This window comes from Camarhynchus parvulus, chromosome 19 (assembly GCF_901933205.1).
Source record: "Camarhynchus parvulus chromosome 19, STF_HiC, whole genome shotgun sequence".
NCBI classification, from domain to species: domain Eukaryota; kingdom Metazoa; phylum Chordata; class Aves; order Passeriformes; family Thraupidae; genus Camarhynchus; species Camarhynchus parvulus.
The window spans coordinates 509,686-527,183 of record NC_044589.1 but is presented as its reverse complement, the minus strand read 5'-3'; the positions used below and the strand labels follow the sequence as shown (position 1 = coordinate 527,183).

Here is a 17,498-nt window from a genome sequence, read left to right as displayed (position 1 = left end):
GGGGCACCAGAGAGCTGACACGGCACGAGCCTCTGCGAGACACAAAATGACTTGCTTTCCCCTCAGCAAACCACATGCCACATAGCAATTTGGAGTGGAAAGACGCTATTCTGGATTTAAAGGGAAAGGAATCTGCTTAGAGAAACAGATCCTGGAGCAGGAGGGTCTGCAGTCGCTGTGAGAACAACCCTCACACACACTGAGACACTTCTGGGTGCTACACTCTTCTAGATTCCCACCAACCAAGTCTTCCACTACCTGGCTTTCTAAGAACTGCCAAGAGACTCTTTTGTAAGAATAATCTCTAACCTGAAATTATCCAAAGTGTGCTCTTACTTCCCTCTAGCCCTGAAATCTTATAGAAGAAGCCTAGGAGAAGAAGCCTGTCCTTTAAAAGACAGAATAATTCAGTCTCTACTGAATTCTGGGTTAAAAGGAAAAAAAACCCAAAGCAAAAAACACAGAGTCTAGAATCAGGTCCTCCAGACTAAGCCCAAGAATATCACTAAAGAAGAAAAATTGCACTTTTTGGAATATTTAGATACAAGATATTTTTAAATCTACCTTAAAATTGTTATGACACTACCTACCAGAGTCTAATTATACTTTCATAATTATATGTATTAATATCTAAAGTGTGTAATTACAAAGGAGCCGATATATTTTAGAAACATCATACTTATAAACCTATTTTTTTTTAAATAGAAACTTCCTGCATGACTTTAAGATCTGTATTTTAGTTCTTCTGTCTTGATGACTCAATAGTAGCAGAGGCAACTGGAGTCCACATGTTTGAATGGAAGCTGCAAACAGGGATCTTCTATATTATGTCAAAGCCATTGATCAAAAAAACCACCAAAACCTTGCTCGTGCAAAATAAAAGAAACACCTGAAAACAGTGGAGAAATAAAATAAAAAATAAACAATTAATAATAATAAATTTTCTTCTTAGCAGCTTTCTTCATTAAAGCAAAAACTTTTATGCATTTGTTTTAATCTAGAAAGAGAACTGGAGCATTGAAAAACAGAGATCTTGCCAGCCAAAAGGGTGATTAATGGAATTTACAAACATCTTAATCATCAGATCAGTGATACAAACCTACTGACTAGTGGTGTCCACACCATGGCTGAGCCTGCCTGTTGTTTTCTGGACAGAGACCACAGGTGGAACATCCATCCCTGCCTGGACAATGGGAGCTCTCCCACTGCTGGGCTCAGGCTGTGCACACAAAGCTCTTCTGCAGGCAGCAGTGGCCCAGGAAATCTCTCCCACTCGGGGCTGAAGTGGTTTGTGCTTCAGTTGCACAAGTCTGAGTGAATAAAACCAAACATCATCAGGTTACAAAGCCCAGTAATTTCTGAATGGTGATGAATGTATTTCCCATTCATGTGGAAAATGAGAAGGGATGGTATAATAGAGCTTGACTAAATATTTAAATCAAAATTGTTAAATCCTGATTCAGATTTGATTGCATCTGCTTACAGACAGAGACCTTTCTCCAGCCACTCACATAACTTCTGGTTTTATTCAAACATCAGCTCCACTTCTGATTTACTCTTGTTAAGTGGCTTTCAGCAATGCAATGATTTAAATGCACACTTGAGAGGCAAATATAAGCTTGCAATAAGGTGCAGTTTGACATTTAAACCATTACATATTTTTGAACATAATATGACTACAGAAGCATTACTAACTTTGGCCACTTCCAGGCAGAAGTTTAAAAAGCACAATGAAATGCAGGCCAAAAGTGATTTATCTCTCTTTTCTCCAGTAACTGTTGCAGCTGTCTTGATTCACAGCCCAAAATCCTTGGTAGGTTTGCTAGCTTTGTAGTAACATAAAGTACTGCCACTGCACCTTAAACAGCTGGAATTGTCAACACATAAGAGGCGAAAATTTTGACTACTTAAAAATATGTTTCATGAAGGAAATAGCAAGTGAGACTAAACTTTAGCAGATCTGCCAAGACCCTTCTATAATGAAATTTTGACTACTTAAAAATATGTTTCATGAAGGAAATAGCAAGTGAGACTAAACTTTAGCAGATCTGCCAAGACCCTTCTTAATTTTATTGCCTTTGCAGCTCTTCTGTACAGTTCAAGGTACACCCCAGAGCTGAAAAGCACACAGCAACAGACGCTGGGGAGGTGTTGCTAACTGCTCCTGAGCATCCAGCATCTCTATACCTGTAAAAAGGAGATTAAATAAACACAGAGGTAAAGGAAATAAAGTTATTTCCTCAATGACTAAGAAATGATGTTGGAGAGAAGGGCAAGGGAGGAGAGCAGGGGATGTACTCACTCTGTGGGGCACCAGCGGCTCCCAACAACCTCATGTTCTGACCAGTGACTCAAGGTTTTTCATTAGGGATTGAGTAATTGCTTGTGCAGTCTGTACGTAAGTGGAAATGAGCACAAGAACCAAAATTCCTCTAATTTAGAGGGGAAAAAAATCTTCCTTGTCTTAATACCAGCTGGGAATAAAACAGGCAAACACCAGATATTAACTGATCAGCATGTTGTTCTTACAGTCAAAAATCAATGACTAGAAGCCAACACTTGGCATTTTCTGTACCTTGTTATAGGAAAGTCATCATGGAGAGATTGATGTTGGCCCTTCCAAGCACTATTACTCAGGTACTTTGGTACTTCTGAGTTATAAATTCCTGGAAAATTGCAAAGGAAAAAAAAAAGTCTCATATCCTAATACTATTACATTAAATAAATTTTTGTCCTCTGTCTTCTCTTCCCCATGAGAAAAGGAACTAACACATCCAAGACGGAGCTGATCAGGAACTGTCAGTTTTAATCAGAGCACTGTAGCTGTCAGTCACCAGTGGCCCTTGGGTATTTTGTTTCCTGATTATATAAAAGATTGTTATCCTGAAAATTAGTCAGCATTTCTGGCTGCTGGACGGAAATAACAAGACTATTAGAAATGTTTTAACACTGGTATAAGTGCAGCAGAATTTCAGTTCTAATAGCTCAGCACAGCGACACAGGCAATGACCCCTCTTTATGAGCCACACTACTGCAATAGAAATAATTTCTCCTTATTGCATAGTTTGCACTGTTGGTATTTATTAATAGTGTTGCAATTCTGTATTAATTATTATTTAGCACTGAGAACACGCCTGAAACTGCACAAAATTAGTGCCTGGCCCAAAGTGCTTAAGCAGCTCTGATTCAGCATCCCATAAGCAACATTTCATCCACCAACCTGCCCAGGGACTGAGGCCTGGACAGCAGTGGCACTTGGTCAGCTGATGTCACATCAAATTATTTACATCCTACAGCTTGGGACAGCCAAGCCCCAGTGGGTCTGGCTGAGGCAAAGTTTACAAGCACCAGTCTGATGGAAAAAACCACCACACACTAAAGGCAATGTGAAAATGAGAATACAGTACCTTATGCAAAATTCTTAGAAAAGAAATCCTGTCATAGTCTCCCATTTTCAAATGAAAAGTCTCACTGAAGAGGAACAGAGCAAGAGCACACAGTGATTTGTGAACTTCCCAAACTGCCCACCTGGTAGGAAAGCTGAACTAAAGCAGCTGCCTAAGCCAGGATTAAAAGCAAAACTTCCAAGGTCATGACCACCACACAGCACAAATCATGAAATGCAAACATGACAGGCAGAGAGAAGTGAAAATCACAAATCAACAGCAGGGCAAGACCCCCCCCTCCACCTTTCAGATCCATACTGCTTTGTTGGCAAACCCTCCTGAGGGATCACTTCTCTGAAATGAGAATATGCAGAGAGCACAGATCAGCAAATCCCAGGACTGCCATGGGAATCAGAGGTAACCTTCAGGCAGGTTTCATTCAGGCCCTGCAGACTTCACACAGACACCAGGCCTGTTGCCACTGTCAGTTCACCCATTTTTGTTGTTTTCCATGCTGCCAAGAACACAGAGCTGTATTCTAAGACAATAATGATATGTTACTAATACAAATAAGGAAAATAGGAAGCTATGAAACAAATAATTAACTGTGATCTGTTATTTACATAATTATTGGCAGAAGCCTGAACAAGGAGTAAGATGGATTACTGCAGTTTTGGTTCAGTGCAGTCTTAAAATAAAAAAAATTAAACAAAAAAAATCATCACATGCCAAGGCTGAAAGGATTTTCATTCTAGCATGGGGTTCTCTCACTGTGCCAGCCAAACTCCAAGCTGTTACTGCAGCTATTCTCCAGATAAACACTGGTCTTTTCCCTCTGCTCTTCTGTTCAGCTACTGCAGTTGCTGGTCACCAGCAGAAGCATAAGAAATAAATTTTTTAAAAAAAGAAGAAAAAACAAACAAACAAAAAATCTCTATAGGAGATAATATTGCTCACCAACAACATAACCCTGGTATGTTCATATTGCTCAAGCCTGAACTTAGGAAAGGCAAGGCATAAAGCCTGGTTTTTCTTCTGTATTTCTCTCTCTTCTCTAAAGGTAAAATTGCTCTATGATTTCAGTTGTGACAGGAGATCAGTTCTGGAGAAGGACAATTGATTGATACCTATCTCCTCAAAACCAGAAGCACAGAATTGGTGGGATGTTGTTCTCACAACATGCTCCATTGCTGTCTAGAAGGTTCAGCCTGACAGAAGAATTCTGTAATTTTATATAGTGAGAGATAACGTGGTGGTTCCAGCCATGCCTTTTGCAGAGGCTTCCCTGAAACACAGAGCACCATGAAGAGTGGACAGAGCCACCAGAGCAGCCTGAACAGCTCCTTCAGGAGCCTTCCAAAAGAAACCTTCAGCACTCCTGACTGGTGACAGGCACAAAGTCATTGCCACAAGTGGGAAGGATTCCACATCCCTTCAGTCAGCCAGGATCCCTTACACTCTCATCCTCCTGATTTTTTACACGCTGTTGTAAAACCAGGAGCACAGATATTAGTGCTCCCTCCCTTTCACTTCCTTTCCCTGCAACCCTACAGAAATAGCTGGGTTACATCAGACAAAAACACTCAAAATAACAATGAAAACAGATGTGTCAAGAAAAGAAAAGCCATGCATGGGATGCCTGCTGTGCTCAGCAGTTCAGCAGTTCTAGGTGGGGTACTCATTCAGTCCATGAATTGCAGGGTGAGAGGTTTTACAGCACCAGAGTCAAAGGGGGCGTCTAGTACTTAAAAACTCACTAGTCATGACTGGGAGATTGTTGTTTGGTTCAGGTTGTTTGGGGGTTTCTTTCTCTTATTTTGCCCCTACCTGTCTCGGATTTGCCTCTTGATTTTCAGACCAAGGATTTCAGTCCAGTTCACCAAAAATGCAACTCAGGAGAGGTCTATGCCAAGATGGGTACTCAAAACTTCTCTGGAAAACCATGAGGTGTTCTTCATCTCACTTACACCTCTCTGGGCTCTGAGCCCAAACCCATTTTGCTCAGCTCCCATTAGCTTCCCTGCCCCTTAGGCACCTCACAGGTTCTTTGCAGAACTCATTTTGCACACACACATTTTTTCTAGAACACTCATCACCCTACATCCATAGTGCCAATTTCCACAAAACTCAGCCAGAAGGGCATCATCCTCCTGTAACCACTTCCAACAGACATCTTCATCCTTTCTCCTGTTATGCTCATCATTTTTGGAAGATGCTGTTTGTAAACTCTTGTTGAAAGCTGCCCTTTTCTTCCCTCAAATCCCTCCTCACCCCTTGGCTATACTGCCTACCAAAAAGCCACATCTTTATACTTCACCTTTACAAACCTTATTTGATGTAAGTGATACATTATAACACCTTTCTACCATGAGTTCCTCAGCAATTGAAATACCAAGCAAGAGCTATGGGATTTTGTATTACAGGAAGTCACCAGTTTTTAACAATATCTGTTCAAATTTATAACCCATCATGCTGCGTCATCAGCAGCTCATTTGCTTCTCATGCCCAGTGTACCAGAAAAAAATGAAGAATAAATGTTCTCACTTAGTCCTATTTATTAGAATTTAACCCTCTTGCAGCTTGGTGTGGTATTTGAAAAGTCTGAAGGAATCATTACAGATTTCTCACACTTTTGACCAGAGAAGCTTTATCACAAAGCTGCTGGTGTTGACAGTCACAGAGATCAAGGGACTAGTAAGATCATTACATTATTCTTAAGAACACACTCAATATTTATGAGTATATTAACTCCATGTAATAAAGGCCACATTCTCTGGCTGTGATGCCTTGGATGCTTTGGGGATAAAATTAATCAACATGCATGAAAGAGGATCTCAGAGTCAAACAGGAAAATCTGCACATAATAACAAAGATAGTTAGTATCTGGCAAACCTACAGCACAAGGAAGAAAAAAATACTATGATTAAACATAATAAGACTTCACTTGAAATGTAAAATACTCTGGAACAAATCCTGCCAGCTCGCATAAGAATCAGCAAACAGGAAGCAGCAGCCTTTGCAATGAAACCCATCACACAGGGAAAACAACACTAGAGAGCAAGATGCTATAGCACAGTCCCCATCACTGTGCTGCAGAGCACTTTCTGTCTCCTGCTTTTGAAGTGCATGAGGGTCAAGTCTAACTTCTGCTCCCCAAGCAGGAGTAGACGGATTTTGAGTTAGTAGCAGGTCCCTGCTGCCCAAGTGAAACACTGTCATCCTTTCACACACTCTCACATGTGTGAGCTGGCAGCACTGCTGCCTCAAGTGCATTCTGTCAGTATCATTTTCTAATATTTTCCAGCATTACAGCCCTTCCAGAGCTGTGGCCTGGGTGCTTGCACTGCCTCTTACTACTTCCCTCCCTGAAGCTACGAGCACTGAGCATAGTCTTGTTACAAGGGGAGAAGGGGCTCTTTTTATCCCATTCCATGTGAATTCTCTGACTACCTTCACTAAGAAACGCTCAGTGGGGCATTATATTACTATCAGAAATGTGAGCTCACAAGTAAAAAGAAGCAGTTTTGGCTCACAACCTCTTGAATGTCTTTGCACTTGAGAGTTAGTGCTGAACCTTTCCTAACCCTTCAGCTGGAGTCTGTACTACATAGTTGTAAACTTGACTTTCAACTTTCAGCGATCATTTGCATGTGTGTATCTTCAAAGAAGGGCATTTGATTTGCAACTATGTGTTGTAATGAGAGGCTAATTAACACAAATACAGTTATTAGCAAGTTGCAGACATTTAAAGGATGAAACCAGCAGACCAAAGTCTGTGACATACTGTGTGACAGGGATGGAGAACTTCAAGGATGAACTGATACCAGCCAAGGCTCTGCCACTAACTCCATTACCACAGGCAAATCACCAACATTCTGCAACTTGGTTTCCCCTTCTGTAGTGGGATAGTGAGACTCATTTACTTTGCTGGGTAGTTCTCCAGCTTAATTAAATCGTTACCTTTAAATTAAAGCACTACAGAAATGCCAGGAAGTAGCATCTGAATTAGAAGGTGGAGGTGACACCCTAATGAAGCAAGACTATTTTCATCGTCAACAGCAGGCACAGTAAAAGGTCACCCATGGTATAATTGTGAAACCACATTCCAAGCTTCTGAAGGCAAGATGACTTTTCCCAAAACTTCATTAAGGAAGAAGATACATCCTAGCATCATGGGATGGCTGAAATCCTGCAGTTTCACAGGAAATTGGCAATGGATTAATTACTTTTGTTTTCCCCTTGTTTGCTATCCTAATAGCATAAAATATCACAGCTTTTGAAAGAATGCTTTCTCCACAGGCAGCTGTTATCAGTATGGTCAAAAACCTATTAAGAAAATTGCAGAGGATCATTTCCCTTCGAGTTGGTAATGCTCAGCACTGATTGAGTTTTCAATCTTTTCTTTACAAGACCCACAGCAGAGGCACTGGCACTTTTTGTCTGGGACAGCTTCTCCCAAATATCAGTATGTTCCAACATACTCCACACACGCTGGAAATTTCCAACTCTTTGTAAACATAAGGACCTTATTGAAATACACAATACTGCTATGCAGGCTCTTTATTTTTAAGTACTGGAAGAAATTTATTCTGAAAGCTTAATAAACAGGCTAGTCCTCAGTGGAGGCCCATTTTCATCGTGTATTCCCAAAAAAGCTGCAAACTTAGTGTCAGGTGTGAAGCTGTGTATGCCCTGTATCTTGGAAACTGCACTCAAGCTCTGTCCCAGATACCAAAAAGGCATATCCCATCATAAACTCATTTAGTCCATGCTGGGAAGTCATTAAACCAAAACCAGGAAAACAAGCAGCTACTTCCTTGTGTGTTGCACTTGAAAAAAAAAAGATTACCCAAAACCAACTCATTATACACAATGTTTATGTGTCCAGAGTGTAAACACCAAGAAATAACACATTTGCTGTTTGCTTTGTAGCAATGCAAAAGCTTTTACTTTTAAGGGCAAGATGTGCTATAGGACAGGTCAGCCTAGTTCTTTCTATTACATAAGGTGCTCTTACATTGACTGGATACATGCTACCCAGCTTCTGAGAGGCTATGTTAGAAAATACTGAAAGATACTCAGGAAATTACCTCTGGAAATAACTCTGTATGTGATTTTTTTTTCCCCCCAGTAAATAAATATATACTTGTTATTATAGATATATATTATTTACACATATACATATATATATATCACATATTTTATATTTTATATATAGTAAATTTTTATTTATTATATATACACTAAATATATACTTGCTTTTTCTTAACTTTTTGGCCGATCAAAATGATTGCAACTAAGTTGTCAAGTAAGACAGAAGATGTACTTGGAGTATTGTGCCCATACAGCTGGATACTCTGTTTGCTTATGTCTGTCTGTCAGCTGCCTGCTAATTGCTTTTGAGGCCACTGCCTGCCTTTGACTAAATTTGACAGCAGGAAGAAGTCCCAAAGCTTCCAACACTTTCATTTTACAAAAATGGTTGGGTAGATGCAAGACTCTTATAAGACAAGAAGAGAAAGGCTAATGACAAAGGTCAACTTATTTGACATCAGAGAATCCACAGCAGGGATCACCCTGGAGACAAATCCTCAGGAACCAGCTTCCATTGGAACTGCTGCCCTTCCAACACTTGTTTCAAATAGAGCTGGAACCAGAAATTAATTCCAGTTCTCACAACAGTCCACTGGCCTTAGGTAAATCATAACTTCTGATGCTACTTCCCCTGCCATAACGTGGCTGGTGTTAAAATCCCTCATTACGTTGCTGCAACAATTCATATTTGAAATGTACTTTGAAGGTCTGGAGAGTTGTATTTACTAATTATTACCTGTCTTGAGACATGAGCTGCATATTCAAAGTGCTAGCTTGATTCATCTGCAAGTGCACATCACATAAGCATGTGGTATGCACTAAGACTCAAAATACAAAAGTAAAGATTACTTTTACAGAAGACTTTATAATCAAGTCAGTTTTGAGCTCAAAACATATAATTTTTATTACCACAACTCTTCCATTACACTGGATTTAAATGATTTCATGTTTTAGATTAGCACTTTATATTACACCAGTTTGAAAAGTAAATACCAATTGACAGAAGACAAAAAGCCCATGCAAAGTTTGATTCTGTCCCCAAAGGCAAGTCTGATGTCTGAGATCTCAAACCTTTGATATCAAGCTACATGTTAATAGATAAGTTCCACAGGGCAGTTATTGAGCACAGTAATACCAGAGCTTGTCCTAGGAATAGCAGCAATCACAGCACTGGGTTTGGCAATGCCACATTACAGTAAGCAGGCATTTTTACCTTCTGCTTGGTCAGGCACTTTCCAGCCTTTCCAGAAAAGATGCTTTCAGTTCTTGCAGGCAGAAAAATCAGATAGCAAAGGTCTCCGTGGAAGTGCTAAAGCCAATAGGTGAACTAGATGTGATTTTTTTTTTAAGAATGCATGATGGGGGGAATAGCTTCCTAAAAAGGAAACTTCCCATGCATTAAAGGCGCTTTGTAGAAAAACTCCACTCAGAGAGGTCCCTATTTGAGGGCAAGGGAGCACACTACAATTTCCTTCAATAATAACAGGTTAACCTTCTATCTTCAAGCTTCCTTCTGTAACAGACTGACTACCAGCTGAGTACTTAATATCTTCCAATACTGGCCTTTACATTTCCTGAAGGAACAAGCCACATCTAAAAAGAAAAACAAAAAAGCCACAATGGTGCCAGCTAAATTCTCCTTCTAATCCTCCCCATCTCCCTACTCCAGACAAAATAAATACAACCTGGCCAATTTATTCTAACAACAGTGACTTAGATTTATGTCCCTTGCTATCACTGCCCTACAAACATATATTATTTTAATGTAGTATAAACAAATATTGGATTTGCTTAACACCACATTGAGTCCTAGTGATTAAAACATATATATGCATAGAGAAAAATTTATACATGCACAAACCCCTTTGTAAGCTCTGAAGATAAAATTATCAGTATTGCCAAACAGAGAATATGTATTATATTCTAATGACATGAGACAGTTGATTACCAACAAGCCTACTTCATTTCTAATTAGAAAAAGTTCGGTGATGATCTTCTTCCCTGCTGTTATTGCCTGACAAGAATAAACAAGGAGTCCTCTCTAGGGATGGCACAGTAAACATCCAAACAGGCATTTGCTTTGGAGCTGAGCTTCACCGTAGTAGTAAGTACTGAGGAGCACAGTGGCTCACACACTACGGCTGGTCACACATCCACCAGCGCATGATTTTAAGTGTTTACCTTAAGAAAGCTGAGCTTTGCAAAGTGCATTGCAGCTGCCTAGCCGCTCCTCCTGCCAGCTCTGCTGTCACCCGCCCGGGAGTTCTGCAGGGAAGGGACCCTCCTTGGCACAGGGCTGAAGGGCAGCCGGCTGCTCCAGGCTGGACGCACTCCGCAGAGACAAAGCAAAGGGGATTTGCTTCGCTGCGATTTTCACCCAAGGACACCCCGCTCGCACGTCTCCCCCCGTGTGGCAGCAGGCTGTGTGTGTCTCTCCGGCCGCAGCTGCACCTGTCGCCCGCAGCGTTCGCCCAGCGCCGGGATCGATAACGCGTCTGCCATCACCCCGAGCCTCGCCGAGCGCCCTCCGCTCGCACCGCGCTGCGGACGCCGGTCCCTCCCGAATCCCAGCGAGCACCGATTCCATTTCATCGAGCCCAGACAAACAAAGGACGCTCCTCTCATTTTCGATAAAATTCACACAAACTAGAGAACAATACCAGAGGGGCCGCACAATGGGCACCGGCCGCGCCGCATCCCTCACGCCATCCCTCCTCTCCAGCCCCGGCACGGCGGGCGAGCCCCGCTGACCCGAGCCCGCGACAACCCTGGGGACGGCGGCGGCTGCACCGTGCCCGGGAAGGGCTGTCCCCGGGCAGCGGGGGATGCCCTCACAGCCGCGGGGTGCGCTCACCTGCCACGGTGTACCGGTCCAGGTAGTTGAGCACGTTGCCCACACTGAGGATGCCGGCGGCCGCTACCCGGGCCCGGCCGAGGGTCGGCGCCTTGCGGAGGGCGGCGGGGCGGTCGGGGTGCTTGCCGGCCGCCGGGGGGTTCATCCTGCCCGACAGGGTCTGCACCTCGCCCTCGGCACCCCGGCCGCAGCAGCCCCGCTCGCCGTCCTCCTCCTCCTCCTCGTCGCCAGCTCGGAGCCGCCCGCCGCAGACCGGGCTGCTGCCGGAGGAGCCGTCGCTTTCCAGGCACATCATGGGCTGCGGGAGGGAATCTCGGCGTGCGGGAGCCCGGGCGGGGAGACCGATGGACGGACGGACAGACGGACGGAGAGAGCCAGCGGAGCGCGCTCAGCGCCGCATCCCGCGGTCGCCCCGAGCCTGCCCGGGACAGGCCGGCTCTGACAGCCCGGGCGGGGCCGGCGGGGCGGGGCGGGGGCTTGGAGGCTCCGCCCCTGTCCCGCGCCCCGCCCCGGCTCGGTGGCTGTGCGCGCGCCGCCCCAGCGGCCCCGAGGGGTCCGTGCGGCCGGCCCGGGGCGGCGCAGCAGGGCGGTGCCTAAGCAGCCCTTGAACCGGCCCTAGCAGGTGCCCCGTCAGCCGTGCTCTGCACCGGCTCTTCAGCCGTCCAGGGACCAGCTCGTAGGGGTGTCCCCTCAGCCCGCCTCGGGGCGCCTCCTCATCCCTCCTCAGACCGGCCCCGAAGGGTCTGTCAGCCGCTTTAGGTCGGCACCTCCTCTGTTTTCAGTGTGGCACTGAGGGTGTTCCTCTAGCAACCCCCAGGTGCCCTGAGGGAATCCCTCAGCCCAGCCAGGAGCGGGTCGTCCCTCAGACCAGGCGGTTCCTCAGAAAGCTCAGCTCGGCCCTGAGGGGATCCCCCCTCAGCCCAGCCCAGCCCAGCCCAGCTCGGGCATGAGGAGGTTTTCCCTCTTGTCCCCCTCAGGTGATCCCTCAGCCCGGCTGTGAGGGGATCCCCCCTCAGCCCAGCCCAATCCAGCCCAGCCCAGCCCACCTCGGGCATGAGGAGGTTTTCCCTCTGTCCCCCTCAGGTGATCCCTAAGCCCGGCTTTGAGGGGATCCCCCCTCAGCCCAGCCCAGCTCGGGTATGAGGAGGTTTTCCCTCTGTCCCCCTCAGGTGATCCCTAAGCCCGGCTTTGAGGGGATCCCCCCTCAGCCCAGCCCAGCCCAGCCCAGCCCAGCTCGGACATGAGGAGGTTTTCCCTCTGTCCCCCTCAGGTGATCCCTCAGCCCGGCTGTGAGGGGATTCTCCCTGAGCCCCTCAGCCCGGGAGAGGCTGGATCTTACCTACCCAGCCTCACCACAACAGTGGGTCATGTAATGAATTTCCTTTATCTACCTTTGTTATTCTTCAGCACTGCACAACGAGCTTCAAACACACGGGTGGGTGGAAGTGTGGAGGTAGCAGGAAGAAAAACGAACCCACCAAACGAAACCAATGGCTCCAGCACTACCGGCTTGTACCTAACAATGAACTCCATGTGGCTTGTGCAGGCCCACCCTCAGATGTGGATTTTAAAAATAAATCTGTCCAAAAGTTCTCCTTGCTTCTCCTGAGTGCCCAGAGCTGTCTCCTGGGCAGGGAAGGGACAGTGCAATACAGGGCAAGGGCTTGCTGGGTTGTGCCACAGACCTCACAACTTCCTGCTTGGCCCCAGATGATTTTCCTACTGCACAAAAGTAGCTTCAGGAACAACACACATCTTCAAAGGAAGTAAAATTGCTCTGGAGTTCCCCCCACTGCAAACAGTTCCATCCCGCTCCCTATAAAGTTCCACCTTTGAGCTAAGAACGGCCAAGAAACATTTCATTTCAAAAGGAGAATCTTCAAAGAGATAAAAGTGTTCACAAGCAGAGTGGCTCCAGCCTGTCATACCTGTCATAAAACTACAAAAGGTAACTAAAACCAGAGAAATAAAAAGGCTGCTGGAGAACCAACACATGTCCAAAACCAGCATGTTACAATTTCAGATTTCTCTCAGTTTGTTGACATTACCTAAGAAAATGTGTTGCGATTAAAGCCTTTGTCTCTCAGGTATTTAAACAAATCCCCCCTGCCACTCTCTGAGGAACACAGAGCTTGCAGCACAGCCCGTGTGTGTGCGCTCAGCATACCCGTCTGTGTCACACCCTGCCCACCAATGACACCAGATTCAGACTATGCCAGAAATCTGGGGAGATACCACCAACGTAACCCTCAGGATGCTACCAGAGAAAAGGGCACTTTTTGGTGAGTCACCTGCAATTCAGGGCTGTTTGTGCAACACTGCTGAGGAAAGGAGCAAACACCATTTCCGGTGATAGGTGACACTCCCAAACTGTGAGAAGTGACAATGCAGACCATTAAGAATGGGTCTGCACAGATGTTCCAGAGTTTATTTCAGTAACAGAAACAACATATCTGGTTTAATGGAAATGTTCAGGTTGACTTATTGAAGTCTAGGGGATTGTTTTTTGCTCCATAGCAGCATCTGCAGTTCAGATGTATATGGGAACAGTTATATTGACAAAAGTGCTTATTCATGCCCCCACTAATTTCAGAATTCTAGTGGTGTACCTAATTTGGTTAAGTCACAGTGCTCACATCTTATATAGCCCAAAAGGAAACACAAACCAAACAAACAAACAAACACCAAACCAACCAAAACCAACAGAAAATGGTAGAACTGAAAAGAAAAAAAAAGAAAGAAAAAAAGGAAAAGGAAGAATATAAGAAAAAGGAAAAAAGAAATGAAATGGCTTCACAAGGACCACTTGGCTTGCTCAGCAGTGGAAGCAAAACTTATCAGGCACTAAATACAGCTGAAGTGCCACTTCAAGGAGTCCCACAGAGAGCAGCCAAAGTGTCCAGGAGCCCTCAGATACAAACAGTCTGCTCCACAGTCTATTCTACTCTCTGCTATTAGACTCTCACAGTCTATTTTCTCACTGTTTGGTCTACCCCAGGTTCTGCACACAGAAAACAATGTTCAGAAAATGTCAATGAGATTAAAAGGTAGGGTACAATTAAAGACCTTAGTCTCTTGAGTCAGATGGTTCTCCTGAAAGCAGCTAAGAAAGCACAGTTCTCTTAAGGAACAGGTGTTTAATTTCATTTTTTCTTTTCATTTAACCAGTATCAAGCACATAAACACAGCTAACACTAGAGCAATGGTGGATTGATGCACATTAGAATAACTGCCTAAAAAGACTAGGGAGTGACTTCTCCAAATCTCCTCAATCCAGCAAATCCCCAAGAAAAGAAAAAATCATCCCAAACACCAACTTACTATTAAAGGTCAACGTATCACGCAGACTTCTGCTGGCCATTGAACATGGAGCAATGCAGGACCAAGCTGAAGGAGCATGCAAGAGCATCCTGTTATTCCTGATGTAGGGAGAAGTTTCAGCTCAGAGTCAGCCACAGATACAGCACAAAGACATTGGTTGGGCGGTGAGTTATGTGGACACACAGGGTCTTGCAGCCAACCCTAACATCTTCCACTGTTCATGGAAAACTCACAGACAAACATGGACGATGCCAATGCATCCATGTCACGAGATTTGTGTAAAGAGAAAGCAGAGGGAACTGGAAAAAGTGTAATAGAATGGTCTTTACTGGCAGGATGAATCATATAACTGAACTGCTTTTAAGAGGAACAGCATAGATTCTAGCTCAGAGACATTGCTGGGATTGGCAGTTACAGGATATTGAGAGGCAGGTTGATTACACTGTGCAAGTTCTAACATGGGGAGAAAAATGCCAGTTTTAAGAGCTCTAATCAAGGGGGGAAAAGCATAGCAAGAACCAGAACAATGCTGAGAGCTGGAGTTAGAAAAATTCTAATGAATCATCTAGTTCATATTTGTTACAGAGTGATTATCCTCTGGAACAAAATACTAAAGGAGTGTATTATCTATCCCTTTCTGTCCTCTGATCCAGGTTTGATTGCCTTTCTAGAAAATGCATTATTGAATTCAAGATGAGCTCTTGCACTCCCTGCAGAGAGAATGGGCTGTAATTTGATGATACAGGTGCTCAGGCTAGGTGGGTTGAAGTCCTAGCCCTGAAGATACCAGTTCTTACTCTGCTTACCAAGCACGCATTTTCTGCACCTACCTCAGTCATTAGATTGATCTGAGCACAGCCCTAGGAAAGCACATTGACAACAACCCAGTGTTGAAATGGTGACTGCACAACAGGAGTGTCCACATAGCCCAGGTGACAAAGATGGACAGCATCCTCCTGGTACTGGGGATACTTTGTTTTGTTTAAAAGCTAGGAGTCTCCTCATACTGGGATCCTCATACCAAGAGGTTTGTGGATACATTGAGAAGCAAGTCTGAGCTCAGCTAGCTCATCATCCAGCTTCTTCCACATTAGGCATGTCATCCCTGCTCCAGAATGAGCCCTGACCAGTTCCTGCAGAATCAAGTGAACATTAGTAGGACTGATAGAATTAGCAGCCTTCCTGCTCTCTGAGAGCCCCTCAGCCCGTACCCCATCCCTGTCTGGTGCCAGTGGCCACAGACAAAATGTCTGGGTGAGACCAAAGCAAACCAGGCACTAGTCCTGTGCTCAGGGAACTTGCAGGCTGCATATTCAGTGAGGAAAGAACAGACTCACTTGTCAGTAGCCCTGCTCTCTCCCAGGGCAGTCAACAGAGTATATCCCTTCAGGGATTATTTTCTTCCTTTCAGTATTTTGTTAGTATCGTAAAAGCTTGAAAATGTTTATCTTAGTTTATCCTAGTCTGCACTTATTGATTTTTCCTCATCTCCAGAGTTCTAGAGAGGGTCAGTATGAGCAGAAGTGCTTCTGTTTGACAACAGAACTTATCTTTGAGGAAACAAACCCACATTTGCCAGTGCATCAGTATTAACTTCAGTGACATAGTCCAGCAGCTGACCCAGGGGCTGTTCCTGGCCTGCCAGAAGGTTATGAGCAGACTCCCACCTTCTCTCCCAAGGGAACATGGCTATTTGCAGAGAAGGATGGAGAGCTGGACCACCTGTGGAAGGAAAACCCCAGATGATTGATAACCAGGCTGGACCTTACCTAGTTTAAGCAGTTACTGGAGGCTGACGAACTGGACCATCATGAGAGCATCACATTGGCCTTTTGGAAATAATGGAAATTAGCCTAGTTTGTTTCAAATCCAGTTTTCTTCTTTGGTTAGTAAAAATCTTAGGTAAAAAACCCCACTTTTTTGTCTTCATAATGTCACAACAATCTCTAAACCAGAACTGTCAAATGGCTGGAGTCTCCCTGAAGTAATGCTTTGCCAAAATATACACCAGTGTAGCCCCTACCATTATCAGGAGCAGTAACTGCATACAACAGTCTAACATGTTCAACTGTAAATAATTATGACTCAATGCTATTATTGTCCTTTTCCTGTTTTGCTTTATCTGATTCAAAATCAGCACTCAAATACAGACACACAGAGACACACAGCTTCTCACTTAAGAAAAACAGAGCTACACAGAGTACCACACTACAGGATCACAAACCCCAGATTTTGGGTTATCCAGATATGAGCCTCAAACTGATGAAATTCCATGAAAAGTCATATCATCAGGTGATCATTGAGGCTGTGAGGGCAAAACAGGACAATGACACAACTGTTTCTAGCACTGTGCATTCTTGGTCTTCAAACAGATTGCAGCTCTGCAGAACAAGAACCACAACCCTGCAATTGCACACCTGCATTCCCATTATGCCTATGGTTATACCATGGCAAATTTCTCAGCTGAATTAACCTGTGTTACTGACACTTGATATTACACAGCAGCATTTACAAGCTCATCCAGCCCAGAGGTTTCTTGTGAGATGCTGTACCAGGGAGACATGACAAGGATCAAACAGCTGTCCCAAGGCAGTCAAGGGGGATATACATTAGCACATATCTCCATGTTTTCCAGCAATCACTCTCTCAGACAGGCTATGTACTCTAAACTATCTCTGGAGACCATCCTCTGGATCTTATTTAATGCATTCAATGCTCATTCATGTGAAAAACCTTCTGGTCATCATCCATTTCCCTCCACATCCATATATCACACATCTCACTGAGGAGAGCTCTGGACACTGACCATGGCACCTCCAGAACAATTTCATTAAGAAAAGAAG

The 17,498-nt window shown here is 44.4% G+C and overlaps 1 protein-coding gene across 1 annotated transcript in view; it reads right to left on the bottom strand.

The window, feature by feature from the left end:
- Positions 1 to 11,759, bottom strand: part of LOC115911757 (protein spinster homolog 2-like) — a 113,421-nt gene extending 101,662 nt beyond the window's left edge. Inside the window, exon 1 of the mRNA XM_030962952.1 lies at positions 11,335 to 11,759. Within this exon, the coding sequence (XP_030818812.1) occupies positions 11,335 to 11,629 (295 nt within the window). The 5' untranslated portion in view covers positions 11,630 to 11,759. The remainder of the gene's footprint in view (positions 1 to 11,334) is intronic.
- Between the last annotated feature and the right edge of the window lie 5,739 nt (positions 11,760 to 17,498).